General features: G+C 38.9%; 1 protein-coding gene across 2 annotated transcripts in view; it reads right to left on the bottom strand.

Annotated features, from left to right (window-relative positions):
• ITGB1 (integrin subunit beta 1) overlaps positions 1-25558 on the bottom strand; it is a 44512-nt gene that overhangs the window by 5956 nt on the left and 12998 nt on the right. The window contains exons 2-16 of one of the 2 annotated variants that reach the window (XM_063148647.1): positions 17652-17721; positions 17329-17414; positions 15630-15852; positions 13471-13641; positions 12922-13160; positions 11562-11717; positions 10461-10556; positions 9611-9700; positions 8831-8971; positions 8509-8711; positions 7309-7547; positions 5620-5842; positions 4634-4866; positions 2339-2505; positions 1515-1595 (exon numbers count right to left, since the gene is read on the bottom strand). In XM_063148647.1, the coding sequence (XP_063004717.1) occupies positions 1521-1595; positions 2339-2505; positions 4634-4866; positions 5620-5842; positions 7309-7547; positions 8509-8711; positions 8831-8971; positions 9611-9700; positions 10461-10556; positions 11562-11717; positions 12922-13160; positions 13471-13641; positions 15630-15852; positions 17329-17414; positions 17652-17721 (2412 nt within the window). In that variant the 3' untranslated portion in view covers positions 1515-1520. The remainder of the gene's footprint in view (positions 1-1514; positions 1596-2338; positions 2506-4633; positions 4867-5619; positions 5843-7308; positions 7548-8508; positions 8712-8830; positions 8972-9610; positions 9701-10460; positions 10557-11561; positions 11718-12921; positions 13161-13470; positions 13642-15629; positions 15853-17328; positions 17415-17651; positions 17722-25558) is intronic. The other variant, XM_063148656.1, reaches the window with a different exon arrangement.

Genomic DNA, 25558 nt, shown 5'->3' with positions numbered 1-25558 from the left:
CCTGCATGCAACAGAAAGTACACAATTAAGAGAATGGCAGAAGAACAGGTAACAGAGACTTAACCAGATGGAGTATGTCAAGTGTTAGAAAGGACCAAAAACTCAATCTCCTCCCCAGAATAATTGGCTCTGGGAAGAAAAATGAAAGGGAGGTGAATGTGGTTGACGTAGCACGCAAAAGGAATGTTGTTTACAATCCATTTTAGACACACTGCAAAGTGAAATGATTGTGAAGAGAAAAGGAAAGTATTCATCAGGAAGGGCTTGGAATGCTACACAAAGTATTTGGAACTGTTGTCACAGTAAGAGCTTAAATATTCTCAGTTTCTGCTTTCTCCCCTTATTTTTCCTTTACAAAAAACTTTTGAATGCAACACTGAAAAGGGGAGACAGCAGACAGTATAAAATTAGAGACAATGGATCCTTCCCTTCCACTGGCTTCTGAAAAACTCCATTGATGTTTAATGGATGTGCTGCCTTCACAGCTTCTTAATTCCCCTCCCTCTAGTCTCATCTCTGCATTACTTTCTCTTAGTGCTCTTCTGACATCCATTCCCCATGTCAGCCTCCCTCTCCCTCCTTCCCCAGCAGCTGGGGGTCCCCGGGAGGAGAACACCTCCAGCACTGATGGAAGGGCAATCTGAGTCTGCAGAAGGCATCAGCTCATCCCTTGTGCTTCCCTGACTTCCTCTCCTGGACACTGCTGTTACTTTGGGGTGTTGGGTGTGAAGAGGACTGAACTCAGCAGCTCCAACCAAATGAGGTGCTCAGGCTGAGTTTAGGAGGGAGTAGAAACTGAGTGAAAAATGCATCTAGAAGGGACAAGAATAATTCCTCCTGTCCTATTAATGTTCCATATCTATGGACACCCTAAACCTGGCTAGGTTACAAGGACTGTGATATTGCCAGTTTCAATAGAAATAAGGATGAAAAAAAATAAGGTGCATATTTAATTATAAAATTAGTAGAGTATATGCATTTCATACCTTAATTACAGACTACATCTACACTAGGTTAATAAGCCAAAGCAGTTGACAGAAAAAAGTAATGCTACTCTGCATGTTCACAGAACTATTCCAATAAAACCAGGGATATTTATAGGCTGGGATATTTTAGGAGTATCTAATCTAGCTTAGCAAAAATATTGATTTTAAGCGAACTGACTGCTGATTTGAAGAACTAGAAGACAAAGCATCCCCTGTGTGTCTCTCTACAATCCAAAAATATTCTTCAATCCTAGGAGCTGCTCTATTATGTATCCACACATCTAGAAAAAATTAAGAATCACTTGTAGTATAGTTTAAGCCAGTACTGGCAGTATTAGTAAGTAAGCAATCTCACTGTCAAAACCAGTTAAAAATTTTCAAGCTGCATTCTTGAAAGCCCCACAATCAAAGCAGAAGTAAGATACACTGAGCAAGACTCAAACTGTGATTAACAGACTGTGACACACAGTGAGTATGAAGTACATGCAAAGGGGGAAAAAAGGAAAGAAAATGAAAGGAGATACAAACTGAGACTTAGAGACCAGCTTTACGTCCATAGTTTGGATTCTTGAAATTGTTAATAGGGCTCTTGTATATTGGATTTTCTTGCTGAAGTAAAAGAAATGGTCAATGTCGAATAATTCAACAGGAAAAAAAAAGCAACATTCTCAAATATCACTGAAAAAGAATCATGCTATATATAAAATAAAATGTTAGTAATTTTTTCCCCAGTGTGAGAATAATCAATTTTCTTAAATAAAACCAAAAGGCTTCCTAGGACAATTTTTTAAAAAGATATTTTCTTATCAAGCCCATGGGGGTGTTGACTTCTAGAGAACTGTGGTGAAGGGGCTCTTGATTAGAGACTCCAGACCCTGCCCAGAGGCAGCGACTCCGTAGCCTATGGAAGCCACAGACCACAGGCTTGCTTTCCTTGCACATTTCTCTGATGACAAAGAGCTGGGAAGATTTCAACAAACCAGTACCAGCCACGATTTTGCGACTTTATGGAAGTCTCCCAACTAACCCTGTGTGAGCATTTACAAGATTTCCTCAATCAGTGCAAAATTTTCTTCTTCGCTTTCTACAGAAGTGACTCATCCTTGTAATAAATGTTTTAATCATAGGCTGTAAAGCGTGATAGAACTGCAAAGCTGAACTGTTCTGTCACCATCACATTTCCTCTCTGAAATGTTATTTAAACCCGAGCAACTACTCTCTTTTCTGCCTCAAGAAACACCTCTCCAAGAGGACTGGTTATAATCTGAAACACTTTAAAGCACATGAACAAAAATCTTCTATTTTTCCTCCACTACTGTAGCTTTTATGCATAGAAAAGCTTCTTGACTCACCGTATCCCACTTGGCATTCATCTTCTCCTTTTCAAATTTAGCAAATTCTCTTCTGTCATGAATGATCATTAGTAGTTTCCAAATCAATAATAATGCAAGTCCAATAAGAACAATTCCAGCAACCACACCAGCTACAATGGGAATGATGTCAGGACCACTGGGGCACTCTGGGGAACAAAGCAAGGGAAACATGATTTTCCAAAATGGTAAAGGTAATGCATATCCAGAAGCTGTTAATCTTTGATTTTGTACTGAAGCCAATATTTTAAATATCAGATATGCCAATACTACTTTTCTTTCAAATAACAGAATTTTTGGAATATGTACATCCTGTAACATTCCAGCTTATTTTTATCCTTCTAATTTGTGTTTGATCTTAGCAACAGAACAACCTGTTCTGAAGATAAAGTCTATCCACTGCTTACCCCTTAAGCTAATTATTTACAATATTAAGAGTAAAATAACTAGCAACTGTATTTAAACATGCAAGAGCTCCAAGTCAAAGCTGTGGCAGCACAAATGCCAACCAGCAGAACAGGCCCCACACACAGAAACAGAATATCCCGAGTTGGAAGGGACCCACAAGGATCATTGAGTCCAACTCCTTCCCTGCACAGGAAGTCCCAAGGGTCACACCCTGTGCCTGAGAACACTGTGCAAACACTTCTTGAGCTCTGGCAGGCTCGGTGCTGTGACCACTTCCCTGGGGAGCCTGCTCCAGTGCCCAGCCACCCTCTGGGTGAGGAACCTTTTCTAATATCCAGCCTGAACCTTCCCTGACACAACCTCAGGCCATTCCCTTGGGTCCTGCCATGGTCACCACAGAGATCAGTGTGTGCCCCTCCTCTTCCCCTCATGAGGAAGCTGTAGACTGTGATGAGGTGCAAGGTGATTTAAAGTGGCTGACACAGAAATAATAATCCTCCAAATTAAAATCCAACTCCACTATTAACGTAAAATTCCCAATAATCACAAACTGAAGAAAGGCTTTTGCAGAGCTGAGTGCACAGACTGAAGGAGTCAGAAGCAAATGAATGCAAGTCCTGTGCAACAGAACAACTGTGGATAGAACACAGCTTCCCCCACACTCCCTGTCTTCATAGCTGCCTCTGCAAGAGTCAGGGAAGTGGGAAGGGACACAACAGGAATTCCTTGGGAGACAGTAAGGAACAAGTGTCTGCTCCACAGAACACAGCTCTACTGGCCAGAGCTTGTTCCTTCAGCACTTGCATGGCACAAATTAAGGTGCCTCCTCGTGCACAATGGGCTTGATTCACCTTTGAGCTAAGGCAACAGAAGTTTGAACATGAAAAGGTCAGGCCCTAAAAGCATAGGGCATATACAGCTTGTTTTAGGAGAGAGCTCAAGTTCCTCCTCTATACTTGGACTACTTTTGTAGAGAATTTAAAACATTCTGAATTGAAGCAGTATTTATTTCTAAGAGCCACTAGCCACTGGACTGTGTTAAGAAATGATCATCAAAATGATCAATTCTGAAAATTCCACAAGTATATAATACAGCACTAAATCTCTAAGGTGTGCATTTTCTATCAGGCTTTTAAAAATCAGGAGACCACAAACTGCTAATGCACAGAACCATAAATTCTGCACTGTTAGATGCAATATGCAGTGATTCAAACTAACAATACTCTTGGTAAAGAAAAGATAAATTACTGATGGAGCTATAGAATTGTTCTCACTTTTTTTTCCTATCATAAGATTGATCTATTTGGGATTAACTAAACAAAATTATTTTGGGATCTATTACTGAAGGTACCACAGTCAAGTCAAAGTAAAGGTTCTCAGCATAAAAAAATTCAAGCAGTTTGCAGCATAGTACACAATTTCATGCAGACTGATCCCAAATTATCAAGAAAAGGAAAAGAAAAGAAGGAACAAAACCCCACAGACACCATGGTTTATGACAGAAGCGTAGTTAAAAAAATTATCCAATTTATCTAAATAGGACTTGCTACAGGAGAGATAAAGTAAGTCAGAGTACATCAAGTGCAGACAGGAAATGTTTCAACAAATTTGCATATCTGATTTACCTTTTGTTTTAAAAAAAAAGAATCTGTTTCTATCAGCCTAAGGGTTTGAAAAATCTAGATCTAAGGAGACACATGTTTTTCTAAACCTTTTTTCTACTTTTTTTTCCACTTGGACATGCACAACTGTCACTCAGGTAACAGGCACTGGTTTCTGAATGCATTTAACTCACCCAAACCAACCAGAGGCAGCCAACAACTGCACAAATCAACAACAAAGGAGGGACAGGCAACATCATGATCCTACCTGGGGTCTCCACCACGTGGACATTGGCTTCACCATTGGAGTTGACAGAGTAAGTGAAGTAGAACCAGCAGTCATCCACGTCCTTCTCTTTGCAGTGGGACAGGGGGTCGGGCTGGCCGGGCTGCGGCAGCTTGTCGCGGCTCTCCACGCGCGTCATGTTGAAGTGCATGCACTCCTGCGAACACGTCTCCTTCTTCTCGCCCTTGTCAAAAGCTCTGCACTGAACACAGTCCCTGGGCAAGAACAAAACAGAAAAGTGCTTCTGAATGTGTGCATGGGAGATTTCTAGCATTTAATCTCAAGAAATGTTATGGAGAAAACACAGGGCAAAAAGCCCAAAAAACCCCAACCATTTTGCCATAAAGGTTAGGAAAAAAATAAAGTTGTACCAGTCAAAACATTTATACACCTTGAGATTAACAAAAGTCCTTTTCATAAAATCCTCTTTCCCTGAATGTTCCACAGGTTTGAAGGACAGAAAAAACCCCAAAGTTTTTCAACACCTCTGCCTGGGAAATGAATACTCTCAGAGAAGGCACTGTAAGAACAGGGTACTTACAGTGGAACACACACAGGTTAAAAAGAACAAACTCAGTGATGAGCTTTACAGTGGGGTATCACTGAATAATTCATTGAAAAATGCAATTGAACAGGATTTTTTTACTAAAAATACCAAGTTTTTTTCTCAGCACAAAGTGAGTTGCACAGGAATCCTCTTAGCCACTAATCCTAAACATATTTCAAAGTTTTCACGCAGAAAATGCTAGGTTTCTAAAAACCTCGATTTCCAAAGGGAAGGATGCAAATTTCACTGGCCTACACAGGTCTAGGTTTAGTTATTGACTGTCAAGTTAGTAATTTCAGTATTTCATTTAAGCAAAAATCTTAGCTGAAGTTTTAAATATCAAAAGCTTTGTTTTAAAAATCCTCACATATCACAAACTCAAAACACACAGAAGCTGGGACTTGGTTTTCTGGGTACATACTTGTGCTCTGCACAGACACCGAGGCAAGTCTGACACATTTCACAGGTGGGGCCTTGGAATTTGGGATCTGTACAGTTACAGGTGCCACATTCACAGGTTCCTCTTCCATTGCAAATCTGCCCATTCGATGCCATACACGGTGTAGTATCCAAGGAACAATCGCAGGCGCTGCCAGTGAAGTTGGGGAAACACTCGCACACTCTGCACTTGCAGATCCCGTTTCCTGTGCAGTGAAAGGTATTGCAATGAGATCAAGTCTAATACAAAAACATCTGTGACTGTGAGAAATAAATGTTCACCACCTCAGGGTAGATAAAAGAAAAAGAAACCATGGCAAGACAATGAAGAATGAATTAAAAGGTACAAAATACATTTTAGCTCCTTGAAAGACTACCTGCAGGCATTTGTCCCCTTTTCCCATTCTCCCATACATCTGGATTTCTTTTCATAAACAAAATAACAAGACTCAGGAATATCAGATCAAGAATAGCATAATGTGATGACCATATCTCCCCTGAGTGTAGAAGCATGACAGCACTGCTTCAGTTCTCAATCTGGCATGCACTGACTGCTATACGAAAATATAGATAGATATAGACCACTACAGATAAATTCACTGCTCCTGACCTCTTATCTATCACTATACAAACGTATAAAGCAAGACTGAAAAAGATAAGGAGTGCACTGAGTATTCAAAACACAGAAAAATGAAACAGCTTTGGCTCCACAGGACACCAATGTTCAGCTGCTCTACTTCTGACCTCACACACCCAACCCAACTTCATGCTCCTTCCACTCTCTGCACAAGCAACAAGATGCCTTTATACTGATCTGGATGACAAGAAAGGTCTTTGGCTACACCCCTCCTTCTCCAATGAATGAAGTGTTTCAGTCAACACTTTCCTGTCACCGTGTATTCTGGAACATCACCACCATTGCTCCCATCATCTGCAGAGCAATAGTGGATTCTGAGCAAATCAGACAAATGAGGTATTCTCATCACTCAGAGCTTAGTGGCTTCTCTGTTTAATTTTTGCAGCACAGACAACACTGAGATAGTACTGAGTTATACTCCTACTAAATACTTCCACATGCAAGGCAGCAAAATAATTTAGACAGTGGCTGTTGAATGGCTTTTTAAATTGCTTTTGATTTCAGGAATTAACTATCATCAAAGTCTTGCCTGAAGTCTTAAAGTGTTTTTCTGGATCTTGCACATTCTGGTCCTCACTTACCTTTCAGAACAGTGTCAAGCAGTTCACTGGTATCCTGTCAAGCACCAAAGCCAAGCATTCACTATTACAAGTAGGCTGAGGCCATTCTCTCTTTCTATTGACACAGTGCTTACACTGAGCCAGTACAACATTACAATCTCAGGACAGCTGTCAGCCTTCTTTACTGAAATATCTGAGAGTAATTCTGTAATAAACAGCAGGAGTCAAGTTCACTTTACACCCTTCTTGGAGCTGTGATTGAAGGAAGGTGAAATGTGCATTAACAGACTACATGTTCAGAGGGCTGTTTTATTAACAGACAAGTGTTTGTAATCACTAAATCTGTGAGTATCCTCATCTCTGCTATCAAGTGGCTTTGATCTTTTAGCTAAGTATGCCTACTCTGCTGGGTAGAGAAGACAGACTTGTGAAGTGCTGACCAGCTTTGCCTGCAGAAAGCTGAAGCATCTCTCACCTCCACAGATTAAACCATTTGATCGATCACAGTTGAAGTTGTCACATTCACAGTATTTGCCAGAATACACCTCATTGGTGTTCTCCCTTTTCTTGCACACACATTGTCCACAAATGCACTCTCCATTGTTACTGCAGATTTCTGTGCTGTTCTCCCTCCTGCAGTAAGCATCCATATCCTCACTATTTACTTCATCTGTGCTACATTCACATAGTCTTCCGATTCGTCCTTCATTACATCTGCAAGGTAAGAGCATGGCTGAAAATGTAACCTTCATTGAAAGACACAAAAAAAAAAAGACCACAAGAATAGCACAAAGAACAGCACTAAAAGTGACTACTCTCTCAAGGGATATTCCAACTTAATCTTCAAATGAGGTTTCCAGCAGACACCTATGCACCAGTTCTTGAAGGCAGTGGAGCAAACTGGACTAAGCTGCTTTTATGCTGATTATCTGATATTCCAGGTGAGAGACTATGTGTCACTCCCTCTAACTAACCTGTCACATAATCATTATTCTCTCATGTGACAGAACAGTAATTATTTCTCAAGTGACATCAACTGTTCCCTGTAGCTGCTGTGGTATTTCAATGAAAAGGCTCTTATGAACATCAATTAAGAAGGAGAGTAGATGATCTTCAGAGCTGCCAAACTGAGAACTTCAGGGATCAGCACTTCTCATCATCAAGGGTAAGATACAGATGAGCAAATGGAGGCTGCTCTTGCTCCCATCAGTGATCAACAGACTGATACATGGTGTCCATCAGAGACAACAGATCATTGGGAAAGTCTGTGCTTACCCACAGGCCTGTTCTCACCCATGTGAAACCAAGTGGACACCAAGTGACAGTGACACCAAGTACAAGAAGTTCTTCCACACATAGATGGGAAAATCTGTTCTCTTGATTTTAAAAAGGAACACCAAAAACTGATCTGTATCCTTTAAAGTACTGACACAAGGCCAAATTTGAATTCTGACTCATAAAACAATGCTGATCTAATGATCAATATTTAAGCATAGGGACTATTTGCAGAGATATGGCAGTATTTCAGAGTATCCTAAAAGAAACAGGCCTCTAACAGCAATTCTTGTTCTTTAAAAAAAAAAATTAGTGAACTCAAGTAAACCCTAATTAAGGAAACAAAGATCTTGCTCGTATTTCTCTTTTGCAAAAATAAAGAAAATGTGTATTTATTTACCTGCAGGCACCACATTCAAATGTTCCATTTCCTGCATGGCAGGCTGGACTATTAGGTTCTCCTTCACTCTGACACTGACACTCACAGATGAACTGAAGATTAATTTCAACTTCTTCAGTGAATCCCAGGGGTTTAATTTTAATTGTTTCATTTTGTTCTTTCTTTGGACATTCATTAGCTGTTATATTAATCTCGAATCTAACCTAAAAAAAAGCAGTGTCATGTTACTACAAGGAGTTTTGTCTGTACTATTTAAAAGAAATGCTGTGTTGGACATTTTAAATGCATTTTGTATTTGAGCAGCAGCACTGCTCTGAGTTACCTCATCTCCAATTGAAATGTTAGAACACTTCCTTCCATCTTCTTGTGTGTCATTCACTCCATTCTTGCAGAAAGACTTGTAACTGATTGTCACTCCTTTTGGTAGCTTAGTATTTTCCAGGATAACCTCTGAAGAAAGGGACTGAAACAGCAGTTATTACCTAACTTCAAGCTGAATTGCAGAAGTGTTCTGTTGAAGAGCAGACATTATACAACTATGCCCAGTCTAAGCACCAACCCCAGAGGCACACTGGAATTATTTAAGTTCCAATGTGCTGAGAAACACCAGCCCAGGGCTGCCCAAAGTCACTCTGTGGTGACTCCTTCCCATGTCTGAGCTTGTTACAAGGTCAGGACAGGTTCCCCCAGGCACTCGTTTACCCCACATCCTCCACACCAGAAGTGAGCCTCATTTACACACAATGCAGCAATGAAGAAAATATTGTGGGGCCAAACCCAGCAAAATGGCCTCTTTTGCTAACAATTGGAAGGAAGGTAAAAGTGAAGAAGCTGAAGAAACAGTGTAGGATTTGGCTATGAATTTTATTTTCTGAAAGGGAAAACGCTGATGATAAGTTTTCCTTGTAATGCCATTTTAAATGACTTTAAGAGTGCATCTTTTTACTCATCTAATCTCTTACTGCCACAGAGGTTTAATGTTTAGTATGGTTTTACAGCAAAGGAGTGTATTTATAGTGTAGAACACTAACTAATCCACCTTAGAGTCTCTGCTTGAAAAACTTACGAGCAAGAAAAATTAATACATAAAATCTGAACTTACATTGTATGCATCAATGATCAGCTGGATCACATTGCTGGAATTTGAAGACAATGTTCCCACTGCTGATTTTGGTATCAGATTTTTCAGTTCCTTTCAATATTGACAAAAAAGAAGGAAAAGTACAGTCTTACTAACAAACAGAGTATAATTCGCAATAAAAATGGTGATACAATGCATTAGTGGATTAACTAGTCAAGTACTTCAGAAAATAAAGCTGTGTTGCCAGTGATGAACACAATTTTTGAGGTTATACACAGCCTTTCTGGCACAAACTCTGCATTTGGTAAGAGAATACTAAGCCTTGTACAAGCTGACCACAATCTCTCTTCAACCACACTTAGAATACATTAAAAATAGGCAGGCATCATTTTCCAACAAAAATTTGAATACAGTTTAAGAAAGAACCCCAAAACCAAAAAAACAGGTTAAAAGAAGGAAAAATATGCATGTCCTTTACAAAGTCATTTCCTATTGCACAATCACATCCAGCAGTTTAGTTAATTTTAAACATGGGACACATAAATAGAACAAAAGAGACAAAATATGTTCTTTCATAAGTGTGTCCCCTGATTCAGTGTCCACACCCCCCTCAGCTATTTTGATGTAAAAAGGTTGACAAAAATTAGAACTGCAAATGTGTTCTCCACTCAGTCATACCTATAAAGAGTAGCTAGGACAAGGGGCACTTTCTTATTGGAAATTACACAGAGAGTCAGTTTTGATTTGAAGAAATAAAAAAAGCTTAATAACAAATTATGTGGGTAGCAAAATACTACTTCCATGATCACTTACTTCCACAAAATTAATTTAAAGTTAGTAAATTTTAATTACTTCAGAGTAATTTCTTTACCTTATAGACTGCCTGAAACTCTTCAGTAACAGCAAAGATTGTCTGAATATTGTTCTCACTAAGTTTCTGTACCAGATGAGCAATAGAGGGATAATCCTAAAAATGTCAAGCATAAAATTAAACTCAAATTTGAGACACGTTGCTAGAAAATAATAAAAAAGACTCTGACATCATAAATACAAACCATCTTTAGAAACATACACAGAACTCCTAACTCTTCATGTCACAGTTCTAAAGCAAAACAACCTCTGGAAACAAACAGGCATTGGTAAGATTTCATATATGCCTCATGAAGATAGGTGTTCCTTCACATGGATGTTATCACATTCCATGCCATACAAAAGGTTAAATCCTTAATCTCAATGTCCTCAGAAAATTATCCTCGGTCCCTCAAAACCACTACTTTTTGTACTGTTTCACAAAGAAATGATAAAATAAAACTGAATTAATTTTAGGTTTTTATTGTGGTATTTTCACTCCAAGTTATGAATATATGAACACGCAAACTTGGTGAAGTTTATTGTGGTTACCCCATCTGGTAATTTTTTCTCTTTGCATTTTTTGTCTGATCTCCCTCCCAATAAACCACGAAGACAATGTTAACCATACTCTTACCATAAACTTTGCATCAGAAGACTTCAGTCTTAAAAAACCATTCAAGCAGATATTTTACAGTATTTTTCACTAGTAAACTATTCTGAAAATGAAGACTGGTGAAATGATAAACTAATGACACAATCATCAGTTTTCCAGTGGACATACAAGTCCAGCTTAGGAGTTGGACTCTATGACCCTTGTGCACCCCTTCCAACTCAGAATATTCTGTGATTCAGTGTAGCATACAGGACTATTAGTCATCAGAAAGGTTAAAATCCAGCAACATATAGTCATAGCATGAAAGCTGCCATTTCTTGAAATTTTCCAATTAAGGCTAGATTAATTCTTGCACATTTGCTTTAGTTTAACTAAAATCACTTAGTGTAAACAGATAAATTTTCTAAGACATAGTGGTCTGACACCATATCAGATGACCCAATGAGTTCTTTTGAGCTTTAGCATCATAAAATATTCATTTCCCTAGAAGATGATATAATGACTTACGTAATAGTGGCTCATTGTGTACACATTATTTTCCAGATGACATTTCCCATCATTTGGCAGAACAATTCCACCAAGTTTACCATCTCCTGCAAAGTGGAAACCAGCATCCGTGGAAAATACTAATAGTCTTGTAACATTCCTCCAGCCAATTTGTTCCTTGGGAAAAACACAAACATATTTCTGGTACTTTGTACCAATTTATTTTAATGCATTGGGAACCAACACTCGAGACAGAAGTGCATGGAAAGTTAGAGACTCAGGAGAAGTCACATTGCAGAAGTGTCACCCTGGAAAACATTAATTCATGTAAACCTTGGAAACACTTGTGTTTCATTTAATGTCTGCTCCAAAATATTGGCTGCAGGTTTTTCATCAAAGGCAAAAAAGATTCTTTTTGAGATAGACCCTGCTCAGTTCTCAGTGGAGTATCTGAAAAGTGACAGGGTTTAGAAATCAGGCTCTTCAGTGCCAGTCCCACTCCCCTGCCATGAGCAGGCAGCCCAGGACACTGGTGTGCAGCACTGCTGCAGTTCTGAGCTGCCCAGCATCACACTCTGGAGAACCATCAGGCTTTGCCAACCTAGTGCAGATCTGCACCAGCACAGTGCCTGCCAGAGGACTGGCCCATCAGCATCCTGGCTCACAACTGTTTAATTACATAAATTGCCCTTTTCTAATTTTAAAAATTTATCCATGGAGCTGAAGCTCTAGCTAATTTAATGAAAGATGACCATGCAGAAATGTCATATACTAAGTTACTACCAAAAAAAACCTATAAGGCTTATGATAAACACTGCACTTTCAAATCAAGACTCCAGATAATTTCAGAAAGTCTTCAATCCATTGATCAACAGCAAAAATAATATGGAAACAGAGCAATAAGCTTGGGTATTGCTTTTTTTGGAAATCCATTTGGTACAGGTGCATAGAACAGTCTGAAAAAATGTCAGACACAAGTAATCTTTAGGCCTTCAAAAGTAAGTAAAAAACCTGTTTTCCATCTACTTTGAGAAACTAGTAAAAGTCACAACACACCAAATTTCTGCAACCACAAGAAGCTTAAAGACCTTTAAAATAATCTGAGAATAATTGCTACCTCAGGATCTCATACACTTTTAAGCAGAACCTGAGTCTTCTTCTATAGCAAACTTTAAAAGCTTTGTCCCTATGTGCTGTGATCACAACCTCTGTTTGGCACCTTCACATTTCCCAGTTTCATTCACTCACTGAATTCTTCCTCACCTACCCTGTCTTGCTCACAGGAGGTGACATATTCAAAAATCAGCCACCATAAAACACAATGGCTGCATTCAAACAATTTCATCTAATAGAATAGTAAAAAAAGATAATACACACTTACCCCACAAACTGCAACCTGCATTATTGCATCAAATCCACCTTCAGGAGAATCTAAGTTCCCAGAAATGTGCTGTTTACCTACAAGTTCATTGAACTTGTTTCCTTCACTGGTAAGGCTGAGGACATTTTTATAGCTAAATGGACTTGTACAGTTCTGGTCCCCTGTACAAGGATTTCTGAGTTTGGCTGGTGTTGTACTTATATAAGGCATCACAGTTTTCTCCACAAAAGAGCCAAAGCCTAAGACAAGAACAACAAAATCCCTGTAAGCTGAAGAGTGGAAGTCTCATTTCTATTATCACACAACAGAATTCAAATGCATTATAGCTGTACTGACATCAGAAATAGCTCTTATACTTGTTTATGTCTCACCATCTCCACCAGTGCCAAATACTTTTACACTGTTCAATGGGTCCTATGTATTAAAACATCTGCCATAATACTGCTAAACTGAAAAAAAATACTCTTCATTTACAATAATGTAAAAAACATCAGGAAGGAAACTTAGAAGAAAATTATTGTATTTTTAGAATAGGCAAATCTTTCTTACCAATCCGAAAGTCTGAAGTTATTTTTTCCATCTCAAACATCAGAGCTGTTCCGAGACTTTTCACATTCTCTAAATCATCTTTCATAGAATAGGAGAGGTCCATAAGATAATAAAGGTCAATGGGGTAGTCTTCAGCTCTCTTGAATTTTAATGAAAATGTCTGGGGTTCCCCTGTTTTGCAGATTAAACAACAAACAGAAACCATTAAAAATTCCATAACTGCACTGGCAAGAAAAATGCCTTTCTAAGGAAAGGCTTGTAAATCCTTATGAAGGTTTTGAATTGCTAAAGGTGAGTTATGTTATTAAGGTGAGTTATTTTTTCCTCCTGTTGACTGAAATGCTTAACAACAAATTATGATTTTAAAAAAATTTCAACAAGTCTTTCTTTCAAACGTTCAACTTTGTATTTCTGAGGTGCTTTATCTCCCCACAGAAAAATTAGCATGCCAAAACCCAAGCTTCTTATAATTGCTGCAATTTCAAATCTTCATAGTTGTAGTCATTCTAACAAGGTTCCTGTAACACCTAATGGCACAAATTTTTGACATCTATTTTCATCCAAGATGACTTCAGTAATTCTCAAAAGTTAAAAAACCACATTGTTTTAATAGATTTATAAAAGAAAAATTAATTCTGGATTGAATACTGCAAGTTACTTTGCATCTACCAAGCTCAGAGCACAGAAATGGCAGTGAGAGAACAGCAAGTCAGTATTTGTTGTGATTGTAAGGCCAGACCCTGCATTTTACCTACAGAAGAATGTAGTCTCACTCTGATGCTGAAAGACAGTGCAGAAGGACTGCACATACATACCACATACCCCTTCTTCCCAGAAACTGGAACAGTATTCTTTTGCCTATTTTATATGAAATATGGAATTAAATCAATAGGATTGCCCCCTCCCCTCAGTCATTGAGCTTAAATGGCAGTATTGCTGCTACTTAAGTTTGCTTAATAATTAGGAAACATTTGCTAAACATCAGCAAAATTAGTAATGTAAGAAAAACATTAAAATGGCTAAGTCACACAGCCATTGTAACATGGTTTTCACCAAAAAATCCCCAAACAACAAAGGGGGAAAAAAGCCAGCACAAAAATCTGTTTACATTTTCCTTAGCTAATATTTCAAAAAGCCTGCACAGAAAGCAAGTATCTCTCTCTGCAGTTCTCAGTCCCTCAGAGAACTAATACCAATGGAAGTGCTTACAAACATCTTTTGGGTAATTAGATTCTGGTTGTCCAGGTCCCTGCTATGTTCTGATGAAGAAACTTCTGTGTCAGCAGAGGAACAATAATTTGGTTTGAAGCAAAAAAGTTCACATTAGAAATAAATAGGAGCCATACCAAAATTGCAAAATAATTTTCATTTCTTTTCTCTCTACATCATGCCGAGCCTGCTTCACGTCACCTTCCAATTATTACTGCAACTACCAGAAAGCAGCTGACCCCAAGTACAAGCTCATCTTCCAGGAAAACACAAGGCAGCTGCTCCATGTGCCTACAGCATCTAAGAACTCTCCCTGAGGACAATCTTCATCGTGTCCAAGTGAGCCAATAGTCCTGCTTCTCCCCACTCCCCTCATTTGAACTAGATAAAATTCTCTTTAGGGGCTAGAAATTATATATAACTACTTTGTGTTTTCACTGCTGTGGTTCTGTGCCCACATCTTTAGCCTCTGGAAGGTATTTTACGTAGCAATCCAAAAACTGTGCTGCATAACTGCAAAACCACTTTGTTCAGACATGCAGACTTCAGGAAACAGCAGAACTTCAAGCAAAAGGAAATGCTCCACTAACTTGAAGTTTTTGCTGACTCCCCTACTTTCATCCTACAGGCACACTGTAGAAAATCAACTACAAAATACTGAAAACAAAACAATTTTACCTTTCTGATATATCTAACAATCCATGTTGTATCAATTTTCTCCTAAATTCTATTGGGAAAATAGAACAAGTGATAGTATCTAATCTTTCTCAAAAATCAAACAGTATTTGGAGTACCTAAACACCTGGAGCTGAACTGAATGGCTCTGCTATCATTCTTGTTATCCGAAAAATAGTCATTTCTGTAACAAAATGGTTACAGACACAAATCAAAAAATGCAGGCGTGGTGGTGACAGAGAATCATCCCAAAACTGGAACGAAACTGTCCTTACCAACTCTAAGATGCAGTGATAATTTCTGTGGCTGGATCTGTGTAATGGCTTCTGGTTTCAGCTTCTCTGCAGCACCCTTCTTACGATTTGTTACTTCTCTATTTTCGAGCACCTGTTTGCTGCCTCTGGGATTCTCTATATCTTCCACGGGACAGCCTTTACTCTTCAGTGCTGCCAAGTCATCACAGCGGGCAGATGTTGGCTCTCCTTCTTGCAAAAAGTCCTAGAAAACAAAGCAAAAGAGAATCACATTTACAGCTATGTGCAAGTTGTTATATTCTACCCACAACTGCTCTTCCTACAATGATCACATCTATTTTTTTCCAAAGTTCAGTAATAAAACACACGGTCTTGAAATATATTAAATGATACTACATATATTCAATGGCTAATATTTACTCCAGAAGTTTGCATCTACTTATACTTATCTGTGCATAAGATGCAAGAGGGAAAAAAAAAATTAAAGCCCAATGCCAACTCCACCAGAAGTGGGACATCTGTTTAAACTGGCTACTCTAGAAGTGACTGCGAGTAGAAAAATCTTTCATTTTCACATAGTACCAATAATGTGAACCTACTCATACAGCCTGCTTTTAACATTCTTTCCTTTTTAATTAAGATTATAAAAGTATACCTTGGTACTCCACAACAAAGTAATAGCTGACAGAGCAGGGCAAAGACAGACAACTCTTATTTTGGGGAAATTCAATCTGAAAGTAACACCCATAAGCAAAAACAATCCTTTAACTTTGTTCTGAACAACAAATTATCATTACATCAAACTTTAAAAAGCTCTAACCTCAAATATAAATAAATATGGCTTCTAACTGAGAAACTTGGCAATTCTGATTCTGCTCCCTCCCCTAAAATATGCATATAAATAAATGTATACTAAAGCTTGTCAGTTTTTGGTGACACAGGCCTCCAGGAAATCTAATAGCTCAAGGAGACATTATAAAATCAGTCAGTTTAATTAAATATTGAGAGTTTATAAGCTGGTATGGGGAAGAGTAAGTAGGCAATATATAGAAATAAAAATAAATTATCATCTCCTAGCAAGAAAAGAGAAAATTTCTCAGTTTCAATAACAAACCAAAGAAGAGGTATAGAAAATATTTTCTTCTGTTCCTAACCTGAATAAGATATGTCAGCAGACGGTGGTTATATCTTATATTTTGCAGTTTCCTAAACTTAATTTTTCTTAACATACCCTTTTTGTTTCATAATGAAACAAACTAGCCACCCACACAAACCTATCTCTTACTCCTCAGGTCTATCAACAGAAAAGTAAAATTTGAAAATCTTTCTTTTAGAAGAAAAATCCCCTTCAATCTCTTTCCCTACTCCACTTACATCTGTCTAAAATTAGCTCTAACTCTAATGTCACTGGAAGACTATAATTAAGCATACTCAGACAGATTCCACATTGGAGTGATTTTAAATAACTATGAGACGGCTTATAGGGTCTGTATACACTTAGAATTTAGAAAAGGAGAAGTAAACACATTGTGAAAAATGTTTATACTCAAATCAGAAAAATCACAGCATTTGATTGGTAAAGTACAAATAAGTATCGAATTGAAGAACTACAGGAAATTACTATTAATGAAAACAGTCATTTCTATATGGGTAAAGTATTTAGTAAAGTTTGAAACCAAGGGGAAAAACCAAACCATAAAAAGATGTTTGCAGCACTTACAGTTTTTTTACACCAGCCACAGTTTGGTCCTGCTTGTATACACTCCCCACATGACTTAGCATTTGCTTTTATGCAGTCGCTTCCACCTAGAGAAGAACGTAATCCATCACTTCAGGTATAAAAAGGTCTTTTACAACAACAAACCAGCATTTCACTTCGGCTCGCTCTGGTTTTGTAGACTAAGTTCCAACTACAGGTTATTAATATGAGATATGTTAATCTCTGCCATTAGCATTTGTCTAGTGAGGATGTATTTATCCACATAAATAACTGCTAAACAGCTACAGTTTTATTAACTACTGCAGTGCAATCGAGTGCCTTACCCTGCTGGGCAAATCCATTCCATATCAAGCAACAGAGGACGCCAGCACATGTGAGCCATTTGAAATTAGTCTGGAAGACAAAACAGAAACCAAACTGGGTGATTTACTCTAATGAGTAAGTGCAAAATGATAATTTCACGAAGCTGTGGACATACAACAGTGTTTCAGAGGAGACAAGGAACACAGAACAAACACAAATCTAATTCTCTTAGTTGTACCACTGGACAGTTTTGCCCTAATACAAACCGTGTGTGTGGGCTACACTGTATTTAGAAGGGGTAGCTTCTTAAATTATTTTGAAATGCTCTTCTGCTAGGTAAACCAGCAAGCTATGGGAAATTTGGAAACGTTGTTGACTTGGGAGGAAGAACCCAGACCAAATTTTTAACACCTTATAAAAAATATTTATGCTCTGAATGTTATCAGAGAGAGACTTCTAAATAAAGCTACCACAGCAATACAGGACGGAAACAGAGTTTCTACACTCACACCTCTGTTTTAAGATAAACACCAAAACATGTTTTTTACAAAACATTTTCTTCGTAATCTTCAAAAGACATTTTACAGATTTGCACTTTATAAAACAAAATAGAAATTTCATCTCAAAATATGCACCATAAAGCATTCCTGACATAAAAATCCACCCGTTTTTTCTTTAGAGAACAGAAAATTAATGGATACAACCCATATAAAAGAAAAAAAAATGTTCAGTACTATAAGTATTAATGAAAGGCTAAATTTTTCTAAATTGTTTCCTACCTTAATAGCAGGTAGTCAGGCAGGGTCAGCTGATTTTTTAATTTTGATACTATTTTAAATTATATTTCTCTTTTATTCATTATAAGAGTTCTGAGAATTTAGATGATAATGGCCAGTTTCCTTGAACACCCTAAAATATTGCTGCTAATTAAAGCCTCTCCAGTCATCCTGGAAACAAAAGTATTCTTAATAACTTTTTGTCCTAAAAAATATCTTGCAGTATAGCTAAAGAAAAGTGAATTTGGCAGAATCTCCTAAACAGAATATGTCATTTTTCTAGAAGCCATACTGTTTTTTGTATAAATTAGCAACAAAGTAAGCAGTGCTCAATTAGTACAGCAGTTGAGCTTTGGTTTTTGCACACTGAAACACAGTTTTTAATTTGTGCATCCAGCCAGACCTATCAGAGAAGGGATGGCTGCTCCAAAATCCAATGGGGAAAATTTCAAACAGAAGCCAACCCTTTGCTAACAAATTGTATCCAACAACAGTATTAGATGGCTCATATTTTTCTGATAAATCATTTTGGCTCACTTTTCAGTGGATGCTATGGTGAGAGGACAGGCAGTGGAGTTTAGACACAGCAGAATTAGGAGAATATCCTGTTGAACTACTTTGACAGATGTTGTACATAAACACAAAAGAAATTAGTGGTTAAAAAAGAGGAAAAATTGAAGCATGAATTATATCCTACTTAACTTTTGAATGCTACTTTCTGCATAGACACAACTTGAATTTCTCTCTGCACACTGTTGCAAGTGACCAGTCCTTCATTCACAAAAACTCTCTTTCAGAACACTTTTATTAAGTCCCTTTATAAGTAATCACCTAAATTCAACCTGTGCAACCACAAACCTCGATCAGAGAGAATGGTGACCCCAGGAATTCGAGCAGGTGGAGGACAGATGAAGGGACTGAAACAAGGCTTGGAAGGACAGTGGTTACATGGTTGGGATCTCACCTACCAGACCAGGAGTCTGGACAGCAAGTCCTTACCAGGTCACTCAACTTTCAGGTTCTTCTTTCCTGGTTTTATGGTAGGTATGCTGTGTTCAGCAAACCTCACTTCCCTCAAGTGATTTTGTTACTCGAGAAGCAGTTTTGCTCTTAGTACGAAAAGCCCAGAATGGGGTGGACTTTTCAGTAAGAAAAAAGCCAAGCTGCTGGCACCAGGTGAGCACCATCTTTTCTGTCAGCCTAGACAAGAAAAATTACAAACAGCTCACCTTTTTAGGGCAGACTAAGAGTGGATGCACAGCAAGTCCACACAGACTATATAAATAAGTCAGCAAAGATGTGACACAGTGCTAAAGCTATGATTAAGACCGTTTGGAAGAGAAACGTTCCAGTGGAAGCGCATCCGCGTGATGAACGCAGCTCTGGGCACAGAGTCCCGGCACGGCTAACAAGGAAAATGTCCTTTCCCATATATGGCCGCGCCAATGCCTCTCCCAGGGCTCGCTTCCTCTGCCCCCCAGCCGAACAGCTTTTCCAGCTCTCTTCCTCTGCCTCCCAGCCGAACAGCTTTTCCAGCTCTCTTCCTCTGCCTCCCCAGCCGAACAGCTTTTCCAGCTCTCTTCCTCTGCCTCCCCAGCCGAACAGCTTTTCCAGCTCTCTTCCTCTGCCTCCCCAGCCGAACAGCTTTTCCAGCTGCCGGGCGCAGGGAAATGCGAGCACAGATCTGCTCTGCTGGGAAATGCGAGCACAGATCTGCTCTGCTGGGAAATGCGAGCACAGATCTGCTCTGCTGGGACTCGGCTCTGCCTGCTGCCCCGTGCCAGCGAAGCCATGCACGCCCTCGTCCTCCCACCCTCCTGCGGCCGCCGCAGCGCCGAATGCACTCCCTGCAAGTCCCAGCAGATTCTTCCATCGAGGGAATAAACCCAAACAAATCACTCCCAGTACACCGGCTGGGCAAAGGAAACCTTTGGAAACCCTTGGTGAAGCTACAACTAAATGTCAGTATTCAACCAGAGATGACTGCAACTGAATAAAACCCCAGTTGTTACAATGAATTAATATTTTTATGCCACATTTAACTATTTGCTATTATACTTGATCCGCCCTTTCTAAAGCCTTTGTGAAAAATGCCAATCACTTGTATTTTTAAAATTTTAAAAGTTTAATAGTAATAAAATGGTTATAAAAATAGTAATACAATTAGAGTAATAATAATACGGACAATTTGAATTAGGACAATATGAGACAACAGAAACAAAGAGTCTGGGTACCTTTTTCTTAAAAAGGACCCCCATTAACAAAGGATTAACCCTTAAAAGCAATAGCCTGTTGCATATTCATACACTTCATACATGATGCATAAATTCCACTCAAATACAGGATTCTGTCTGGTCATCGTCAGCTTCTTCCTCTGAATCCTGACAGTGCCTTCGAGACTGGAAGAAGTTCGTTTCTTCCGATAAGAGGGCAATAAATTCTTTTTCTCTGAAAGATTTAGGTGTCCTGTGGCTGCTATCTCGCTGCAAGTCCTTTCTTTAAAAAAAGTATCCTACATAGCACAGTTTCTATTTTAACATTTTTTATAACCTAAAACTATATTTAACACACTACTTAAGAGAATTAATACAGCATTACTTTCTAAAACCACACATATAATATTCATTTTAATATTTGCAAAAAGCCAATCATAAAATATGCATTTTTCACACCTTGAAAAAGATTCCAGAATCCTTGAAAAAGTGGGTTTTTTTCTCCTTGAAAAAAAGCAACTCAAAGCCAAGAGACTGAAATCTCTTTAATACTGTATCGCCACTTGGATCCTTTCTAAAAGGCTGCAAATGGTGTGCTGTTGAAAAACTGATTTTAAAATTATTTCTGCACATTTGTGAACCATACTCTATTTTTGTTAAATATTTTAGGAAAACAAACATGGACATGACCTTAAATGTTTAGATTCAATGCTTTCCAAGTTTTTTTTTTTTTTTTTTTACTGTCTTGACAAACAGTAATGCTTGAAGAAAATTTTTTATTTATAAAATCAGCTTCAATGGAAATTTCTGGAGTTTTTAATTTGAAATGAGAGACTCATTAAGTGACAACAGAAGGAAGCATTATTTCTCCATAGAATTTTCAATTTGCAAATTAAGTATTTAGAACCTTCACATTCTGCTAATCATCAACTGACTACTCCACAGTACCAAAGCCTTTTAAAATTTATTTATCAGAATGGAAATATCATCCCTACAGAAAATTAACTGGACAAATAGGATCAAGGAAGAAAGGTTATAGTTATACACACATTTAATCCTCTGAAATTAAACACTGATGGCTATGATGCTCTCCTCCCATCACTCCTCAGCTCAGCACTGCCACAGGCCACAGTTTATACAGATATTAAGGTAATATTAACAATGACGTGTTGGGTTCATGCAGTATTATTCCCTTCAGCGGAGCTGCTCATCCCCCCCAGTAATGCAGAATGCACCAAGCTGATGGCAAGCGCAGGAAAACACTCCATGGCATCTGCCCCTACTGCATTCTGAACTCTGCCTTAGTGCAAAGCTTGCCACTGAAACATGCAACCAGAGCACGGGGGAAACATTTCAGTGTGCAGTAAGAGCCGAGCTGTCAGTGTGCAGTAAGAGCCGATCCTGCACCTTTTTGAAGCAGGATCCAGACAGCCAACTGACTCACAGCCCCACACGCCACTCTAATTGCACTTACAAACCTAGAAATGAATACACCACTCACACTTTTGGACTCATACTCGTGCTTCCCTCGGCCTGACACCTCTTAGCATGAGCTGTACTTTCATGGGTCTCAATCTCGGTTCAGAAATGCGGCACAGAATTGATTCCTCCTGGAGCTGATGTTACCTTTACAGCCACTTTCATGTAGGGCAAGGATGGAAAGTCACTGAAGAGAGCTGCCCCATTCTCCTTGCTGATTATTCCCTCTTGTTAGTCAACCTCCTGGCTGATTACTCTCACTGCTATCCTTTTTGATCAATGCCAGCATTACTGTGGCCACCAGGAGGGCTGGAACAAGAAACTAATCCAACAGAGAAAGTGCCTTGTTCCTTCCACCTGGCTACAAAATCACTTCTCCTGGTGTGGGACAAGTGGTGATGATGGAGAAAAAGAGAACTTGGAGGGGATGGGAAGCAAAAGCTCCTGCTGCTCAGCCAGAGCCAGTGGTTGTGCTGGACTACACTGGTCACACAGCCAAGCCCCCACCCCCAGGCATGAAGGCTCTGGTTAAAAAAGGAGCAGGAAGGGACAAGTTTCTAAAATAAGCAGAATGAAACAGTCTCTGGAGATGCCTGGTTCAGAACTCGGTGGCTACCCTGCTAAAACAGTTCCTTCTTCCCTCTCTCCAGAAGGTTTCCTAGCAGTAGCTGAGGGCCATGCTTTTCAGTGTGAATTTTATTGACTGGCAGAATGAATCCCATTGATATCTCTGAAAAAAAAAGTGGGTGGAAAAGAAGGGCCTGAAGAAGCAAACAACCTTAGTGACATGGGACACAATGACACAGAGACTACAAACCCCTAGCAATGACCTGCAAATACTCTTGACAGCAGAACTCCCTCAACAGAGGGAGTTAATCAATTACAATCCCCAAATTGCCTGCATATGAAACAACTCTAAACATATCTGCTTATACAACTATTCACTCTAAAGAAGCAATTCACTATAAAAGAAAGCACTAAAGTGGTACCTTTCTTTTCTGTTTTGAGAGAGGCACATTACTAAGGCACCAGTACCAAAAAAAAAAAAAAAGTTTTACACTAAGGAATTACTTTTGATTACAGTTTTCAAGTCCGAGGAATAGATTTTCCCACAAATCTTAAATTGGTAATTCTTCATTTATGACCTTCACAGCTATCTTATTTACTTAATCAGTGTTACTGTGATACTGAAGTATAGTCAGAATACCCCACACAGTAAATTCCAAGATCACCATTAAGAAACTATGTGATGCATTCTTCAATAAACAAGCAGATATTTGGGATAAACACTGCTGCTTGAATCGCCAGCAATTTTAATCAAAGAACCCAATCCTAAACTCAGCCTACAGAACTATTTGTTCCCTGGATGCAGACGAGCCTTGTGATGGTTGCTGTTCACAGAGGTCCAGCTCCTGACCTTGCATCATGATGGATGAACTAGCAGAGCATCCCCACGTAGGAAAAGTAAATTTGATGGGACAAGTCAAGATGGACAACAGAAGTGCAGTCCCCAGAGGAGGGCTTTGCAACACACCAATCCAAATGGGAATTCTACAAGTAAGCCTTCCTACAACAGCCTGTCTATCTACCAGCCTCACACCACGGCTCAAGACCACAATGCTCCTTCTGCCCCTGGTAACTTTACAGACACGAACGCAGAAGTTTTTGAACTGCTTGCAGTAATATGGAAAGAATGGGATGTTATCACAGACTGAAGTGCAAAATAAAAAATTCCTTAGCACTGAAATAACTTCTACACAAAAAGTTCAGCACATCAAGACTGCTTACTCAAAGCATTTCCTGAGAAAACTTTAAGGCATACACACTTCAGCTACTGTGATGCTACAGCATAAAAGAAACAACAGTATTTCACATTGGACTTAACTTCTGTCAGTTATTTCTAAGTTAATGGAATAAAACATGTCTCCAAATCACTTTTCTAAACACTGTTTTAGCAGGGCATTATATATTTAAATAATATATAATAAACTAGTTAAGACTTAACTTTCAATTACAAGAGTTAAAATCTACAAAAAGCTGATTTTCTGCTTAGGTTAGGGAGACTGGCTTCTCCATTCCAGTATGGTTCTGTAAGGTTACCTGCCACAATTAGTGTATGTCACTGCTAGTTCAGAAGATTCCCCTGCAGGGTTGGGAGTCCCAAAAGAGATGAGAATACACATTTGTGCATGCCCAGACCATGAGAAGAAATACCACAATTGTACCAGTTTGACACCGAAACTCCTGTGCCGTGCCCCATGCCCAGTAAGGCAGGCAAACTCCAATAGTAATGCGACTGCTAAGACTCTGAGTTACACTACATTACTACCCACAGTTGATTCATACAGCTCTAAAAAATTTCCCACAAGATCAAGTAGCTTAAAATTCACCAAAAAGGACAGAATGCAGTGGGAAAAATCAGTAGGTGTTGGGTTCTAAAATACCCTTGTGTCTTTTGCTGAAATCCCAGCATGGGCACCTACAACACATGGCCTCTTCAGCAGAATAAATGAAAATGTTCATGTACAAGTAGGAGCAGGCTGAGGCCACAGCTCATGAGAACAGAGCTGGAGGGCTGTTCATGGTATCATCTTGTGTCCCCAGAGTATGGGGTGTTTGTTAGTTTATATAGGACACAGCTGCTTCAAGACTGAACCAGTAACTTCACAAGCACTCACATGGTTTGACCAGTTATTGCTTTTACATAGAATTTGCTCATGTTTGTTTCTGGGTTTCACAGGAGCTCTCAATTTTCTGACAGTTCTAAATAATGGAATGAAAAGCAACTGGTATTTTTATGCAGACTACTTTTTGGTTTTGATTTGAATTATGGAATGCAAACAAATCTGCCCAAGTTAGGTGCCTGACTGCAGGGAATTGTGGGGAAGGTTTTTCTTGATGGAAGACATAAATTTAATCTATAATCAGAAAAAATACAGGTAGAGGTTTCAGAACAACTGTAGATGATAAAGTTTTCGGGTATCTGACATCTCTGCACAATGAGAAAGATAAAATGCTGTAGATCCAGTTGGGACATGACAGAAGGTGGTAATGGATCCCAGATATTTTACAGTATTGTGGCATTCACAGTAAGTAAGGTAAATGGGCTCCAGTCCCTCCTCAGCCCCAAAGGGTTTGCATTCCCATTTCCTGGGAATGCTCTATCATCCTACAGGATATACTACTATGAGCTTTAATTAAACCTTTTGTTGTGCACAGAGACAGAAAAAATGATAGTTTTGTCTCTAGCTTACTTACTGAAGGGCAGTAGAGATAGCAGAGCTAGATAAAAAGGTGTAAATGGGGTTCCAGTTACTTTCCCTGTAATATTTACAGACTTACAGCATATTGTACATGAGAAAAAACAGACACTTGGGTTCATAATCTGGAGTATGAAATTAATATTTCTTTCTCACCAAATGCTCTACCCTGAGGTAAAACAGATGTATGTTCACACTC

This window comes from Melospiza melodia, chromosome 1 (genome assembly GCF_035770615.1).
Source record: "Melospiza melodia melodia isolate bMelMel2 chromosome 1, bMelMel2.pri, whole genome shotgun sequence".
Lineage (NCBI taxonomy): Eukaryota > Metazoa > Chordata > Aves > Passeriformes > Passerellidae > Melospiza > Melospiza melodia.
The sequence above is the reverse complement of the archived record's forward strand: the minus strand, read 5'-3'. Positions and strand labels throughout refer to the sequence as shown.